The 17,577-nt window shown below is 31.3% G+C and overlaps 1 protein-coding gene and 2 long non-coding RNA genes across 4 annotated transcripts in view; all 3 read left to right on the top strand.

The window, feature by feature from the left end:
• The window catches only part of LOC148238738 (uncharacterized), a 477,006-nt gene that overhangs the window by 204,162 nt on the left and 255,267 nt on the right, over nt 1-17,577 (top strand). The window lies entirely within an intron of this gene.
• On the top strand, nt 2,573-6,488 carry LOC148238747 (uncharacterized). The gene is made up of 5 exons (XR_015811882.1): nt 2,573-4,785; nt 5,391-5,455; nt 5,518-5,584; nt 5,650-5,738; nt 5,817-6,488. It is a non-coding gene; the product is annotated as an uncharacterized LOC148238747 (long non-coding RNA).
• Nucleotides 9,220-13,739, top strand: LOC148238746 (uncharacterized). 2 transcript variants are annotated; one of them, XR_015811829.1, is made up of 6 exons: nt 9,220-9,268; nt 11,363-11,427; nt 11,494-11,560; nt 11,626-11,708; nt 11,787-13,160; nt 13,262-13,739. XR_015811829.1 is itself a non-coding variant. In XM_088201062.1 (5 exons), the coding sequence occupies exons 1-5, from the start codon at nt 9,250-9,252 to the stop codon at nt 12,978-12,980; spliced, it is 1,428 nt and encodes a 475-aa protein (XP_088057188.1). In that variant the 5' UTR covers nt 9,220-9,249; the 3' UTR covers nt 12,981-13,739. The 2 variants fall into 2 exon arrangements, 1 of the variants encoding a protein (XP_088057188.1); XM_088201062.1 differs by having other exon boundaries at nt 11,787-13,739.

Raw genomic sequence — 17,577 nt, 5'->3', positions numbered from 1 at the left:
AAACGTTAATTTCGACCATAATAATTGAAGAAGTATTGTTTTTAAATATTTTCACTGTTGTCCCGGTCTATTTGCTTATTTGTTTCGTTGCAAATATGTAACATCATATCTTCTGTGAAAATAATTTGAATGTATCTTTTATAGAAATAAAATCTACACCAAAGGTTATGCCGGAAGCAGCGTTGACAATATTTACTATACGGGTTCTTGACCGTCTAAGAGGGTTAGATTTCTAAGATAATTCCGATTTTGACACATACGTCAATCCATCAATGATTTCTATTACTTATTCAAAGATTTTTTCTTCCACATCTATCATGTCTGCATTGTTTTCATGCTCTACAAAATCTTCTTCGTCAATTATATTACAGCTATTCTCAATATCAATATCACTATCAGAATCGTTATCACTTTCACCCGAGCCTTGGAAAATTCGAAACAATTCTGCATCGGGAATGAATTTTTCTGCCATTTCAAATGATTTGAATAAAAACCTACACGGGGTGAAAAAATAGCATGAATATTTATTTGTTTACTAAACACATTTAGTAGCACAAAAAAGAGTTCATTCACTAATGTGAATTTAATTTGGTAGAAATACTTACAAAAAAATAAATAATATTCAGAGAAAAAAATAATATTCGCACAAAAGCCTAAAATCTCTCGGAAGTTGTCCGAGGTTACCGAGAACGGGAGGTAAAGTGAGAGTAATTCAGTCGACTTGGCCAGCTTCGGGCGCTTCCAAACATCGTCGGTAAACGGACTGAAGTCAAAGAAATCGAAGTCGGAGCTGCTCTTTTGAGCGCGAGCGGTGATATACTTCCCCTTTCGCTCTCTTGCGTGCTAAGTGACAAAAGTAAGAGAGATAATGATATGGTTTTTCGCAAACTGAGATAAAAGAGTAGCTAGGTTCAATTTCAGTATGCGCGTAGACGTCTTATGGTTAATTCGCACCTCTAGCGCTGCATCGTGGTCACGTGGTCAAGTAATAATACCATATGCTTATCGGGGACTTCAACAGACTCTTACTGACATCTTTGAATATTTTAGGGCACCAAAAGAGATTAATTATATTTTTAATAGTTTATTCTTTTAACAGATATCGTTATTATATTTGTTTTCATTTAAATTAAATAATTAAAAAATAATTAGTGGTATTTGATTTTGTTAAAAAAATCGTTTTGAATATCCTTATGTATTTTCCTAGATCTGTTTATATAAATGTCACACCATAACGAATTCTTATTTAGAATCGATGGCGACAAATTCTAGGATAGTCACAGATGTGGTGTTAGTATTCTAAAGTATCATTATTATGCCTTATGGCATTTTACAAAAGCTGACAAAGATTTTGCGTAAATTGAATATTTACGACCGAAAAGTTTTCACTGATGTTGTATTGGTGAATGCCCACACAAACCTAATAAAATGACAATATAAAATTGCGATTATTTGGTACATTTTTCGATCGCGCGCAAATATGCTAGCTGTACGTGACAGAAGCCGCCGTCCGGACGTCATTCACGGCCACCGTCCGGACGGCATATGAAATTTGTGGCAGTGTGGTCATTTACTCGAAGTCATAGGTCTCGGCCGACTTCAGTTGTAACTTCGGTTCGGACAACTTCCAGAGAGTGTAGTGAAGGCATAAGATTTGTCTGGGCCATGGAGTGGGGGAATGCACGGAATCGCAGCGTCCGGTTACGCATATATATGTAATATTAACGAGAAACGAAGTTTTTTTTATTATTTTTATGTTTTTAGTCGAAAAAAAGTAATAATTATTGCTTACCTTTATTATGTGACTTATTTTAAGTAAATACATAAAGTTTCAAATGTGTAGTATTTATATCAAACGAGTTATTTAAAAAAAACTGAGAAGTTGGGGTATCCTTGTCCCCCCCCCATCAGCACGGCTGGGTTAATTCTAATTTGGGAAAATCATTTTTATATAATTAAAAACATTGGTACTGAACAGTTAAAATAGTTATTTTATTTTTAATCTACATTATTACTTATATATTTTTACAGATTGTAATATCGTACTAAACTAGTTATATGATTTTCATTGTAGTAAACTAGTTATATTGAATAAAAAATAAATTAGTACTATGCAAACAATTATTTTCATAAATAACAATACACAAAATCTATCTTTCAGCTCCTTTTTTGATAACGAGGTCTACGGCGGTACTTTGGTGGCTTCTCGCTGGAAGCGCGTGGCGGGCGGGTGCTTCCTGGGTCACATGGTCGGCGGCGGCGGGAGTCAGCTGGCTATGCGAAAAAGATTACATTCAACCAAGTGTATTGATTGTATCTAAAAATGTAGAAATCTATTGATTATATTATTTTTCTTCTCCTAATTTTCCCACCTAAAAATCCATTTTTTCCCGAGAAATAAACAAAGTTTTTTCTGCCACCACATCCTTAGTCCCATGCAAACTCAAAAAGCGTCTGCAATCGCAGACGTGTGCACGAAAGAGTTAAAACCTAAAGCGTTAATAATTTCCTGCCATGCCCAACAATTTGTCGTATTTGGACCAATCGTAGTTTATGGGCGAATCTGGCGTTTACTGCAAACTTGACGTTTAATCGAATTGCAATGGCGTTTGTAAAAACCGGTACAATTAAATTTATTATTTTCTGCTCGCGTTTAGTTTTAAGTTTAACGAGTCCAAGCGACCATAATGTCTTCTTTTGAAACATGACAAGGGTGATAGTGACATCTCTTTTGATAAGTTGACCAGACATCCTCCTCAAAAATGTTGTGCTCCTTTTTAACCTTCTTCGTCCTCGGCGAACAAAAATTTCTGTTATGACCCTTTTTTAACTTTCGCAGCTATTTTTCCAATTTTCAAATTTTGTTTTCCATTTTTCCTCAAACCTTAATTATAAATGAAATCTATTATATTTTCATCTTGACATATACTTAATCACCGAATAGATTTTCTCTATTGTTATACAGGTAAGTTCATCGCGACCCCGGCGAATGCGGATTCGTTATATCGCGACCGACAATTTAAAAAAAATATTGAATATTTTGAATGAATGAGTAAATCACTTAGTCTTTGGCAGAGCTGTGGAGTCGGAATCAGAGTCGGAGTAGGAGTCGTGCTGTTTTGGCTGGAGTCGGATTCGTGAAAAATGAGCGACTCCGACCAACCGCTGAATCTGAAGACGATTTTGAAAAATATCTCAATGAACAAGAGGAAATAAAACATCCTCGTTTGAGTCCTAATATAGTAGACAAAGAAGACTTTATTTCAAAATTTAAAAATGAATTTGACGATGCATTGAAAACGGTAGAAAAAATTGACCGAGCTTATACTTTAAATGTTAAAATGGCAATATAGGGGTATCCAGAAATCGTAAAAAATTCAGCGTTGACCGTTACAGCGTTGCCGCCAATCCAAGTATCCATAGAGCGGTTATTTTCCATTCTTAAAATCCTCAATTCTGATTTGAGAGCTTCTACGAATACAGATTTAATAGAAGCAATGTTGTTTATAAGAATAAATTCAAATAAATAATTGATAAAGTTTGATCCTTTTTTATTTTTATGCCTATAACATGAAAAATTTGCCTATTTGCAAAGGTAGGAAAGCAACCTGATAAAATTAAACTTTTTTGAGTCGGAGTCGTGTATTTTTTTAACGACTTCACAGCCCTGTTCTTTGGTCATTTGAAATCTCAACACGGAGGAGAAGAAGTATTTAAAGCAAGCAAAGGCTGATTTAGAAAACGATCATACTTGCATAACCTTAAAATGATTGGTAAATTGGCTAGTGCAGACGTAGAATCAGTTGAAAAATATCTATATATATATATATATAGTAGAAAGCGGAAATTATACACCAAATTTTATTTTTATGTTGATGAGACGACTTAGAGGAGAAGACTGGTTCTGGATTTAAAACATCCAAGGACCGTTTAACTCTTCTTCTTGGTGGAAATGCATCTGGAGAATTAAAATTGAAACCTTTGTTGATCCACCGATCAGAAAATCCTCGTGCCATTAAAGGTTACTCTAAAAAAAATTATTTACCAGTTTTTTGGCGAAGCAACCATAAGGCTTGGATGACACAATTTATTTATGGATTGGTTCAAAACTTGTTTCTGCCCAGCAATAAAGGAATATTGCGAGGATATCGGAGTTGAACCTCGAGCTCTTCTGGTGTTGGACAATGCGCCGGGATATCATCTGGAACTTAAACGCTGTGCACTAATTTTCCCGTTAAAGTGGTATTTTTACCTCTAAATACCACTTCCATCTTACAGCCTATGGATCAAGGCACAATAACAGCCTTCAAAGCACATTATTTAAGAAAAACAATCAACTCATTGAAGAAACTGATGGAGGCGATAGAGATGCCATGCGGCTTTAGTGAAAACAATTTAATATTATGAAAGCAGAAACATAGACGAAGCGTGGTCACCCAGTCGCGTATGAAAGGTGTTTAGAAAAGGTTGTTCAGTGAAATTGTTGAATTTCACTGCAATTATGAAAATGATATTTAAAATATCATCAATGAGATTAGTCGTATAGCCATTTCCGGAGGCATCGATGGTGTTGATGAAGATGATATTCAGACTTTGTTAAAATCACATGGCGAACCCTTGACTAATGAAGAGCTGCAGGAAATGGACTGCCATTCGTCCCTAGAAAATGACTACTCCGAACCTGTTCCCGTGCGAAATTTAACTGGTAAAACCATCGAAAAGGCCCTTTCTCTTCACAATCAATGCGTGGAGGGGTTAGAAGAGAACGACGAAGATTACGAGCGGGTGAGTGCTGTTAAACGTGGCTGTAATGTATTACTTGACAGTTATCGGGGAAAATTTTGCGCAGTAAACGTAGAGAGGACAAACAAGGGAATCTAATAGATTCCGTTTTGCAACGTGGAACAAAATAAGTAAATTATTAATTATTTAATGTATGCCTTTTTGTTATTATTAATGTTTATTTAATAAATAAAGTATTTTTCGAGTTTTACAATGTTTTTTCAAAAATCTTCCATTGATTGTGAAATTTCGCTTAACGCAATCATGTACAGAACGTATCCCCCGCATTGAACGGAGGTTTCTTGTATACGAATTTTGATTTAAACTAAGTGATAACTAAATGTGGGCTTTATTGAAAGTAAAAATAGAATAATAAATGTATGACTATTGCCATTCGCCTGACCTTCCGTGTCATAAATGTGTCGAGTGGTTTCATTGCTATAGCAATCTAACTCCAAAGAACAACACAGTTAATATAAATTCACAATGAAATTCATTTACATCAATCATATTTTCATTAATGATACATTTTAGTTTGCTGTTACTTACACAAAAATATAATTGGTTAAATGTCCTTTGTAAGTGTTATATTAAACGTCTCTTTTCAGAAACTGACAAAGAAAACGAAGAAGGATCATTTGCTTCTGTTGATTTGATTCGATGTAAAGTTGAGGTAATGCAACATAAAAGGTAAACTTGTTAAAGTATAAAATATTAAATAATACTTTTTTCAAGATCACAAATGTTAAATGCGAATACGATAATAGCGAAGATATACACATGGACGACATGTTTGAATTAGGTTAGACATACGTAATACAGATACTGTTTAATATATTACAATTATTTATTACTATATGATTTCAGAAATGCACAATGTTAAAGATGTACTTAAGGCGAAGGCGAATACTATTGGTATAGACAAGTCATCTAACCAAATTGACAACGCCACAAATGTAAGAGTCAAATAAATTTATTATTTCTATATATTTAAATATTTAAAAATGATGTAATGACTTGGATGAATATTTTAGAATCCGGAAAGAGAAAAATGTACCAGAGCTCATTGTTTTCAAGGTGTTTCTTATAAAATTGAGTGTAACATATGTGGAAAAGCATTCAAATGTCAAGATTATCTTTCAAAACATATGCGAATTCATAGCAATGTTCGTGGTTTTGAATGTGAAAAATGTGAAAAAACATTTTTATGTAAACAGTATCTTAGAACGCATATAAAAATTCATAGCAATGTCCGTAGATTTGACTGTAAAAAATGTGAAAAGACATTTATATGTAAACCGTATCTTACAACACATATGAAAACTCATAGCAATGTGCGTAAATTTGGATGTAAAATTTGTGGAAAAGAATTCAAAACAAATTTTCATCGCTCACGGCATATGATTACTCATAATGATATTAGTGACTTTAAATGTGGCAAATGTGGAAAAACGTTTAAATACAATTACACACTTTCAAGGCATATGAAAACATGTGAACTCATGGCGTTGTTTGTAGTTGTAGAATGAGGTAAACTGATGACGGATATGCAAAGAATATTATCTGAATGCTGGATATAAATTTCGTTTTACTGCTAAGAACATAATTGTGTAAACTTGACACTTAAATGATACATACAAAAAGAAAGCAGAGATTTTTCTGTATATACATATTATTTTTGTAATAAAAAACTAATATTTATAAAATTTACATATTTTAAACTCATTTCCTACATTAACCTTCCTAGCTTTTAATTCGAGTCCAGTAGAACCTCAATATAACGGACTTCGTATATCACTAACTAATTTCTGACCAAATGTTAAATTGTTAAATCATCCTGTAACTGTTATACATACTTAAGACAAATAAATAGAAATTTAAGTTTCACACATTCTTTGTCACATTTTTTTCAATCACAACATTTTTATCACAATTGAAGGATGCGAACATCTAAAAGCAGCATAAAAAGCCGAAATTAAATTATGTCATCAATATTTCAATGATAATTGTGATTTGTAAATACTTGTGAATATATTTATACGTTATTTCGACTGTTTTAATATTGTCAACTGTTTTTGTGATTGGTTTTTATTGTTTGTAATAATTAAATAATAATAATAACAATTACTATTAAATACTTATTATTAAATATAAATAAGATATAATTAATAAAATATCAATAATAACTATGGGGACCCCGAGACGACCGTCCGTGACGCAGCATAAGTGAAAGTGATTGTCCCGCTGAGCCGTGCACCCGAACTAAGCGGCGTTGTACAACCACACCGCACCCCCGCCACCGCAAGCAACGCGCGGAGTGGGAATACTGTTGCGCACCCGACCGGGATTAAAAGGCGGTGCCAAAAGGCTCACATAAGACATTCAATTCTGGACTTCTGACACTGCAACACTCACTGGACTACACGGATTCTACACCTCGCCTCCTGTCTGAGCAATCATCTCCAGGACACGCGCTCGAGGTTTAATATCGACGACTGTCGAAGGATCCCAGTCAACACGCGTCAAGAACGTACCGGAAGATTCATAAGGGCCACTTTGTACAGTTCGCTGTACAAACGTTCTATCACAGATCGTCAACCGGACCAGCCGATAACTACAAATATAGAAGCGTAACCGCGACCGCTTCATAACTCTTAGTAAATATTAAATAATAATAATAATAACAAAAACGATTCCTTGTCGTAGAATCATTTAATTTTACTTGTTCTATTATTTTATAATTTATTTGTAATATGTTTATTTTTTTACATTAAATTTATACTATCGTGACCTAACAGGTTGCCCCAATGCGTCACGATGGTCGAAAAGTTTATTATTTATTGTATATATATGTGTGTGTGTGTGTAATATATATTACATATTCCGCCTGGAGTGTAGATATGTTGCACTCTTGCCGGTCCCAAGCCCGGATAAAGGAGGAGGGTTTATATCGTGGAGCAAACCAACCAATGTGGATAAATCCAAATAGTTACGAAAAAATCACAAAGAAATAATAAATCCGCCCCGATTTATAATGACCTAGACGATCGAAATCTAGATAAACGACTGGACTTCAATTTTGGAAGCTGGAATGTGCAATATTACAACCAGGAAAAATGCAAAAAATTACGGAAGAAATACTAAAACTCAAGATATATCTAAAAGCCCTACAAGAAATTAGATGGATAGGCCAAAACCGATCACCGGTTGTAGCGCCATGGAAGAAGGAGAAGAATATGTATATATTATAAATTATACATATAATTATATATAGTTAAATGTAACATCGTATCTTGCTATCAAGTTTTATTATTTATTGTTTTTGTATATAAAGAAATATGACAACCTTCAACAACAACCAATTGCAAGCACCATTGATCAAAAACAAACAGTTTGGTTATTAGGGTTATTTTTGTGTACGATATATGTGATTTTGTGTGCATCTAAGAAATGTTGTCGATTTGTAAATTTTTATAACAGGATGTAGGTCAGACGACGAAAAAATGAGTTGCAGATTTATATATTAAAATTGTCTCAGTGTGAGCATGACCCTGTTTGTCGTTCGCTTGTATAGTGTGGCGCGCTGGCGTGTGTGTGTAGGTGTGAGCACGCGGGCCACCACGCGGGCCGGCCAATTGATTTAAGTGCATAAGTTTTGTTTACTTCATATTACCAACAATACGATGAAAAATGTTTGTTTATTGATATAATTAGAATGTTTAAATCATGTTAATCATACATATATAATTTTAAAATATAAAAATTGAGTATTTTGGCTGTAATGATGTGTTAAACAGAGTAAGTAGCCAAAAAATTATATCGCCAAAAACGCATGGCGTACAGCGAGTAATTAACAATTTACCGGTCGGTGGTCTAAGGGTTATGAAACATAGCTGTGCAGAAATATTTACTCACAAAAAATCGTAGCGCGAATTTAAGTGTTGTTTGCAGTTTTCACAGAATCATTTGAAATTATCAATTATTTAGCTTTTATTAATACCGTCCAATTTATTCAACAGTCGTTTTATTTGAAATCCAAAGTAATTGTTGTGTAGTCTTGAATCTAGTTTATTTCGGAATTGGCATAATTCTTCGTGGATTTCTGTGATAACTATTTCATCTGACTGGTATTCTTTCATAACTATAAGAACTCATTATTTTATGAACGAAAAGTAAATAAACAATATTTTTAGTCTCTTTTTCTTCTGATTGGAAGATCTTTGTGTTCACTTTCGTATATAAATCATTCTTTAAAAATAAAATGAACTGTTAATTGGATCGAAGCGGGTTAAACGCAAACTACAATAAAGGACGCTAAATTTCTAAACATATTACCCCAAACAACACCTTAAAACCTGAAGCGTTAATAATTTTCTGCCATGCCCAACAATTTTTTGTATTTGGACCAAACATTGTTTATGAACGAATTTGACGTTTACTGTAAACTTGACGTTTAAACGAGTAACAATGGCGTTTATCACAACCGGTATAATTTATTTTATTATTTTTTGATCGCATTTAACAAGCTGGAATCCGAGAGACCACAATGTCTTTCACGATTAGTCCAGAGAGGACAACTTTATAAACATTACAAGTGTGATAGTTAGATACACTTATTTCGTTAAGATGATCAGATTTTAAAAATATCAAAGGAAGCAGCGGATACTAAAAAAATTTTATTCGAAAAGGACGAAGAAGGACAAGTTGCAAAAATTGTCTAAAAAAATTATTACCATAATTTTTGTTTGTAGAGGACAAAGTGCTGCGGGAGCTAATAAAAGTTCATTTCGAAAGTTTTTTTCAAAGGGCATTTCTGAAAATTATTTTGGGAAAAAAAATTGATGATCAAAACAAAGACTTTTTGAAAATTTTGTTTGAAGACTAAGAATGACAAACCTCCTTAACCCTATAGTGATTGTAATGATATGTTTTGTAATGATAATGATGGGGAGGATTTCATGTTTGATATTTCATCTTCCAATGATGATAGTAAAGAAAATAACGTCGAAATTAGGCCTGGTGCCTTGAATCGAAGATGGAATACAGGCAATTTAAATAATAGCGACGAAGAAACGGTACCTCAAACAAATCGAACCACATCAGAAAATTGTAGAATTATAATTAGTAATAACAATGTACCTTATAAATAGCAATATGATAAATGTCCTGGGCCGCAAGTTCCCGCAAATTTTATACAACATATTGATTATTTTCAATTAATTTACATTTATGAGTTGGTACAACTTGAGGATTTAACAAAAATTAAAAAATAATTCTTTTCCATATTTGTTTCTTTAATTTATAATAAATCAACATCCCACATACTATTAAACGTAGTTCCCTTTGTCGTGCATCACTTTGTTTATTTTTATATAAAAATATGCTATTCAAGCATTATTAGCTCGAATATATAAAATCACAAACAAATATGTACCATAAAGCTACTTATTAAAAGTTTTGTCTATTTTTAATTAAGAAATATATAAAATAATATGACACTAACTGCAATGTTTCATTTGACCTTCAATGGGACGTATTTTAGTTTTTAAAAATATACATAACATCAGTTTATATAAACATAGATATACATTGTGGATTTTTTAATTGTTATAAAACGGTACAATTTTGTATTTCTGCAAGCGATGTAAGCTTCCTTCGTTTGCAGGTAGATATATCTAAAACTGAGTGGCTTGTCGTTGTTATTTGTGTATATTTATTTATGGTTAAAACATTTTTTGGCCCCTTAAATATTTTAAAATGAGTCGTCGCACTATTGTGTTAATTTATTGTTATAGATTGTCAACCAATGGTACGTGAGAGAACCAATATAAATTTAAATGTTTTTTAGAGAAATGCAAGTATTAGTTCTGATTTCTTCGTTTTTGGTATTAGTTTATTAACATTTATGCTTTACATATATAATTTTAATTTTTAAAAAGAATTTAACATTTTTAATTTTTCCCGAGCTGGCTGCTGACATACTTAGTACAAAATTACGATTACGAGTGCAAAGGGTTAAAGGAGAAAACCTTAATTAAGATCAACTATTTTTCCGTTTTCACGTTTTATTTTCTATTTTTCCTCAAACCTTAATTATTGATTAAACTTCGTATTTTCATCACGACATAAACTTCATACATTGCTGTTACCACGATTTATCGTTGTTTAACAGCCAAAGGGTTAAATAAATTTGTTTAAAAAATCAATCATTTTTTTATTTTCTCTATTGTTACATTCGAATTTTAATGTAGATTAAATCATAACTAAATATGTACCTTATTGAAGGTAAAAATATAATAAAAAATGGATGACTATTATCACCCGCCTGACTTTCCGTATCTCAAAAGTGGGCGCAAACATCAGAGGGATAAGTGTATTGAGTGGTTTCAATGTTATAGCAATCTAACTCCGAAGCACAACAGCAAATTTTTACTTGTCAGCAATATAAATTCACTATGAAATTTATTTACATCAATCATATTTTTATTAATGATACATTTCACAGATTGCTGTTACTTACAAAAAATATATAATTGGTTAAATGTTCTCTGTAAGTATTAAATTAAACTTCATTTTGTAGAAACTGACAAAGGAAACGATGAAGCATCATTTGCTTCTGTTGATATGATTCAATGTAAAGTTGAGGTAATGAAACGTAAAATGTAATTCTTGTTAAAGCATATAATCTCAAATAGTATTTTTTTTTTCAAGATCACAAATGTTAAATGCGAATACGATAGTAGCGAAGATATACACATGGACGACATGTTTGAATTAGGTTAGACATACATAATACAGAAACTGTAGAATATATTACAATTATATATTACTATATGATTTCAGAAATGCACGATGTTAAAGATGTACTTAAGGCGAATACTAAAGGTGTGGACGAGTCATCTAACCAAATTGAAAACGCCACAAATGTAAGTGTCAAATAGATTTAAATTTTCTATATATTTAAATATTTAAAAATTATGTAATGACTCGGATGAATGTTTTAGAATTCGGACAGAGGAGAATGTACCAGAGCTCAGCGTTTGCAAGGTGTTTCTTATAAAATTGAGTGTAACATATGTGGAAAAGCATTCAAATGTCAAGATTATCTTTCAAAACATATGCGAATTCATAGCAATGTTCGTGGTTTTGAATGCGAAAAATGTGAAAAAACATTTATATGTAAACAGTATCTTACAACGCATATGAAAACTCATAGCAATGTTCGTAATTTTGCATGTAAAAAATGTGAAAAGACATTTATATGTAAACCGTATCTTACAACACATATGAAAACTCATAGTAATGTGCGTGACATTGAATGTGAAAAATGTGGAAAAACATTCAAATGTCAAAAACATCTATCACGACATATGCAAACTCATAGTGATGTTCGTGACTTTGAGTGTGAAAAATGTGAAAAAGCATTCAAATGTCAAAAGCATCTTTCACGACACATGCAAATTCATAGCGATATTTGTGGCTTTGAATGCGACGTATGTGAAAAAACATTTATATGTAAACAGTATCTTACAACGCATATGAAAACTCATCTCTATGTTCATGACTTTGCTTGTGAACAATGTGGAAAAGAATTTAAAAATAAACTCAATCTTTCAAGGCATATGATTACTCATAGTAATGCTCGCAATTTTAAATGTGAAAAATGTGGAAAAGCATTCAAAGAGAAAGGTTCACTTTCAAGTCATGTCAATACTCATTTAGATGTTCGTGGATTTAAATGTGGAAAATGTGAAAAAGCATTCAAAAATATTAGAACTCTTTCACAACATATGCAAACTCATAAAAATATTTTCAACTTTGAATGTGACAAATGTGGAAAAGCATTCAAATACAAAATTCCTCTTTTACATCATATGAAAACTCATAGCGATGTTTGGGACTTTGCGTGTGAAAGATGTGGAAAAGCATTCAAAGTTAAAAGACAACTTATAGTACATATGAAAACTCACAGCCATGTTCGTGATTTTGAATGTGTAAAATGTGGAAAAGCATTCAGAATGAAAAGCTATCTTGTAGAACATAAGAAAACTCACAGTGATGCTCGTAATTTTGAATGTGAAAAATGCGGAAAAGCATTCAAACATAAAAGTACACTTTTAGGGCATATGAAATCTAATATTCATAATTTTCAATTAAGTTATATGGAAATGCATTCTAAAATTAAAAATGTCTTGTGAACCTCGTGACAGTGCTTTTGACTTGGAATGTTAATAATCTTGAAAGACATTTAAAGATGAAGATACATTTTTAAAGCCTATACAAAATTACATTAATGTATTGTAAATTCTAATGTGAAGAATGTGGAAAAACATCTCTTCTAAAACATAATCAAATCTTATACCTAATAAATTTTCCCTGTGCTTTTACGCGTAATAAATGTGGAAAAGAATTCAAAATATGAACAGATCCTTTGAGGGTATTTGAAATATTAAAATATTTGTTCTTTTACAATTTATAGCGAAGCTTGTCACTTCAGAAAAAAATACCCTATGATGGAGATGTTCCCGAATTATATTTAAATCATAGATATAGGTTTCGTAATGCTACTTTAAACACAATTGTTTATCAACTAAAATGATACATACAAAAAGTAATGTGCTATAAAATGTATTTTTGTCCTATACTAAAATCTAGTTCTCGGCTGAACTAGATTTCAATAGACGATGATGAGTTTCCCTTGTTGTGTATAGAACTTTAATGATTTATTATTAAATCGTGTTAAATTATATATAGTAATTTTAGAAATCAAAATTGTGTGTTGCTGTTACAAACATATGTTATTTTCATTAGTGTATTTTTAACTCACAAATCGCTTAGTCAAGCTTTGAATACATATTTACAATATCTAATATTTTGTAGTACTTTAGTACCATTTTTTTGTAAATATATATTTTTATGTATATATTCTTTTTGTAATAGAAACCACTTTCTATTAAGTTGTCTTTGATTTTATAATCTTTCATTTATAACTCCTATTTACTATACACCAGGCTTTCAAACCTTTCGTTACTATTGTATATAAAATACACACAAGCAATAATATATTTCAAGTTTTTATTACCTTTTGATTTTTTAATACTAAGTTTATATGAACATTTTAAATTTTTGTTTTTGGCGAAAGCCAACGTTATTAATTTAGACTTGTAAAATACAATAATAATGATAAGGTTTTGTTTTAATGTATTAAAAACATTTAAAAAATATTTTTTTCAAGTATACCGCAAGTTGACATTCTATAATCCATCAACCTCTGGATCTGAAGAGTGCTGCACAGTCGAAAATGCCGGATTTTAAACTATACAACTATAGACAGTGTAAATAATGAAAAAAATATTCTTATTTAAATTTTTTATTTAAAATGAATCTAGATACTTAGTGCTCTAAAGCTAATGAATCATTCTAGACTGCCGTGAGACTGCACCTGAATTTATAAAAAATGTCATATATCTTTCTCTTAGTTCTCGAACCATTCTTGACGAGTGTTGGATAGGTATATTGTCAATACTTGGCAATAAAATTAAATTCTCCTGCCTATATAATCCTTCTATAATTTCTCCAGTATCCAGATTTTCATAGTCAAGACACTTCCTTGTCAAGTATGTGGCTGAAATTATACTGAGCCAATTATGTAAAGTACATGATGCACGAACAATTTTCCTAATAGTCAAAAAGAAGGCTAGTTTTCTGGCTCCTGATACACAAGAGACCGCGAGTGAAAATTAAATCTTACCCAAGTAGATATAACTAGTGTTTCAAAACAAATTAATATTGATAGCTTACGGCCTGCGATTAGAGATGTGTCAAAACGGAAGAGATTATTTCATGCTATTGAAGAGTTAAAAAAATTATCAATCAAGACTAACTCAAATAGAAGACCGATTCATTGTATTTTGCACGAATGTGGCAATGCAGATAAGAGGTTTGTTATTCGAAACAGATATGATTGCCCAAGCAAGAATACAAAATATTTTGACAGCTTTCGATCGAGAACTACAAATATTTCATGTGTATTGATGGGCATTTCTTTGGCTCCATATTATGTTATGATATATGAGCATTTGTTAAATCCATCAAACCTCATTAGATTTTGAACTCCTTCAAATATATCAACGCCATTGGTAGTCCCTTTAATCACTTCCCGGTCGATTTCTTCAAAGGTAATCGTTTCAAAAAAACGATTTCATTTATTGTTTTAAATTAAAGTACATGTAATATCACATAAACTAAAAAAAAATTTTAACCCTTGAAAGCCATTAAAAATTTATAATTTTTTATATTTTTTATGATTTATTAATACAAATCTTTTTTTATGAAACTGTGATCAAGGTATACTAATTAGTATTACTTGTTATTAATCAATTACAATTCTATGTACACGTGTAATTATTTTGAAATCTACTACTAAAATATGTTCTTTCATAAATTTATTTTAGTCATTTTTTGATTTCAAACTATAAGTAATCTTGTATTTTTGTCAGGATTGTAGATAGCTGGAAGAAAAATACCTTTTATAAAGAACATAATCATCTATTCATATGTATTTATTGAAACATGAAAAAAAAATAAATGAATGTCTTCTATTGTATTATGAAACAAAAGCAAATCAATATCATTTCACAAATTTCAACGATTTAAAAAAAACGTTTTTATAATAATAACCTTAAATACATTTTTGAAACAGCGTAGGAACTTCGCATTGGAGGTATTTATATCTCGTGTCATTTCTAATCAGTTTGCCACTGGCATCCCTTTTTAGGAGCATAAGTAACAGGCTTTTCTTTTTTCTCTGACGCTGGAATCTACTCAACAAAGTGTTTTTCTGTCAATCGTCGGGGATGCAGCGCCGAAGATCGTCTTTTTCGGAGGTTTGATACAAATAAAATCAGAATACAAATTAGAAACCCGTCAATTTAACGGGTCCCGTAAATTTAGTCTTAATAGTTCGAGCAAAAATTTAAAGTTGCCTGATATCGGTTTGACCAATACTTTTACCCAGGCACAAGGAAAAGTAATCACATTTTGATATCTCGTCACACAAATTTTTAGAAACCTATTCACACGTGTTGTCCACTCTTCTTGCAACCGTCTGATGAGATAATGCCACTGTTTCGAACTTCATAGTTAGTTTGAGGTCGCCAAATTGTTACGCCATATCTTCACTACTATACCTTCACTAAAAGTTTTTTTCTGCTTTCGCTAGCTCCAAAACTTGGACAAAGCAGCAAGGCTGAATCTTTTTGTAGCGATAACTTTCTTAAAAAATGCAATCAGTTTCTTCTTATATTCTGCAATAATTGTAATTTCAATATGAATATCATTTCGTCGCTCTCACCATCAGTCGTCTTGTATTCTAATAAAGCTCATCGTTGCCCAGGTTTGTCATCCTTAGCCTCACGTCTGCCACCTTTTTTTAAGTTTACTAAATTATCGTTGAAATATGATTAAAATATAGCTCATGTTTCTGAACTATGTTTTAAATTATATAACACTGCAGCAGATTCAATATTATGATTGTGCGTTCAGTTAAGCCTTATAATAATAGGATAATCATTCTGTAAGATATAAATACAATTTATATTATTATAAAATATTAATATGTATACCTAAACATACAAAAAAATACACACCTTGATGTATTTATCACTTTTTTTTGTATTAGTTGTAGTCAACTTGATACGAATATCTATTTTCGCTAGGCATTTTTTTTTATATACTTGTGGTCATCCTTTTTTTATAGTTGCTGTGATGGCAATAAAATAATTATTACAATAGAAAAGTGTCCTCCATAGTAAATATTTCAAGAAACTAATATATGTATGTATGCATACATATATCCGGTACGCGACAATTGGGCGACGGACAAATGGGCGATTCCGGTCAACTGGGCGATGGTTATTTGGGCGACGGTCATATGGGCGACAGAAATTAAAAAACTTGCACGTTCTGCTTTATTGTAAATATTAATAAAATATATACATTAAAACGAAAAAGTATATTAAATGAAAAACAATTTTATTAACAAATTAATAACTCAATATATGCAACTAGCTGTCGGTACCTCACTATCGTGAGGAACGATAGCTAGCGAGTGTGCGAATACCGGACCCTCAACTTTTTGGGTTTTAAATATAATTTTTGCTTCGTTCTGATTTTTTTAAATATTTTTTTAATTTTAATGGTTCAAATTGGACATTACTATTTAGGATTTTCAATGATAGACAAAATAGTTCAATCTATAAAAAACTACTTAACATTTTCAATTCATTTGAAAATAGGTTTACAACTTGACTAAATATTTCCAGAAGAAAACATTTTATATTATTTATTAGATTTACAACGTTAGATTTTATCGTTATATTGAAACTTAGATATTTAATAATAAATCTAAATATTGTATATCATTTATGAATAGGTTTAAAACTTGGCTAGATGATAATAAATTAAAAATTGTACTATGAAATTTCAATACAGCGAAGCTCACGGAACCAATGAATAAATTTTGGTGTACTGAAAATTCGTTATATTGAATGTAAGGAAGATGATATATTTTTATTTTATTTTTAATTACTATATTACTACAGCATCAAAATAACCTATTATAAGGTTGACAGATCGTTTTTTGTCCTTGTTTAAGGAAAATGTATGAAACAATAAAATTTGTGAAAAAAATGTTTTATAAAAAAAGTTTGAGGGTCAGAGAAGCACCTGTAATGTCGCTTTTGAACACATCTGGCACACGCTAAGTCAATGATGAACTGAATTCTTAAAAATATT

The sequence above is a fragment of the Plectrocnemia conspersa genome, unplaced genomic scaffold (assembly GCF_051122295.1).
Source record: "Plectrocnemia conspersa isolate PC_06_02 unplaced genomic scaffold, ASM5112229v1 ptg000001l, whole genome shotgun sequence".
Lineage (NCBI taxonomy): Eukaryota > Metazoa > Arthropoda > Insecta > Trichoptera > Polycentropodidae > Plectrocnemia > Plectrocnemia conspersa.
Note: the sequence above shows the minus strand (reverse complement) of the source record. Positions and strands in the feature narration are given on the sequence as shown.

Bases quoted from the DNA above. Each gene is read 5' to 3' on its own strand.
- LOC148238746 (XM_088201062.1), top strand. The intron at 11,561-11,625 runs GTTAGACATACA...ATATGATTTCAG, and splicing joins GGACGACATGTTTGAATTAG to AAATGCACGATGTTAAAGAT. The intron at 11,709-11,786 runs GTAAGTGTCAAA...TGAATGTTTTAG, and splicing joins AAATTGAAAACGCCACAAAT to AATTCGGACAGAGGAGAATG.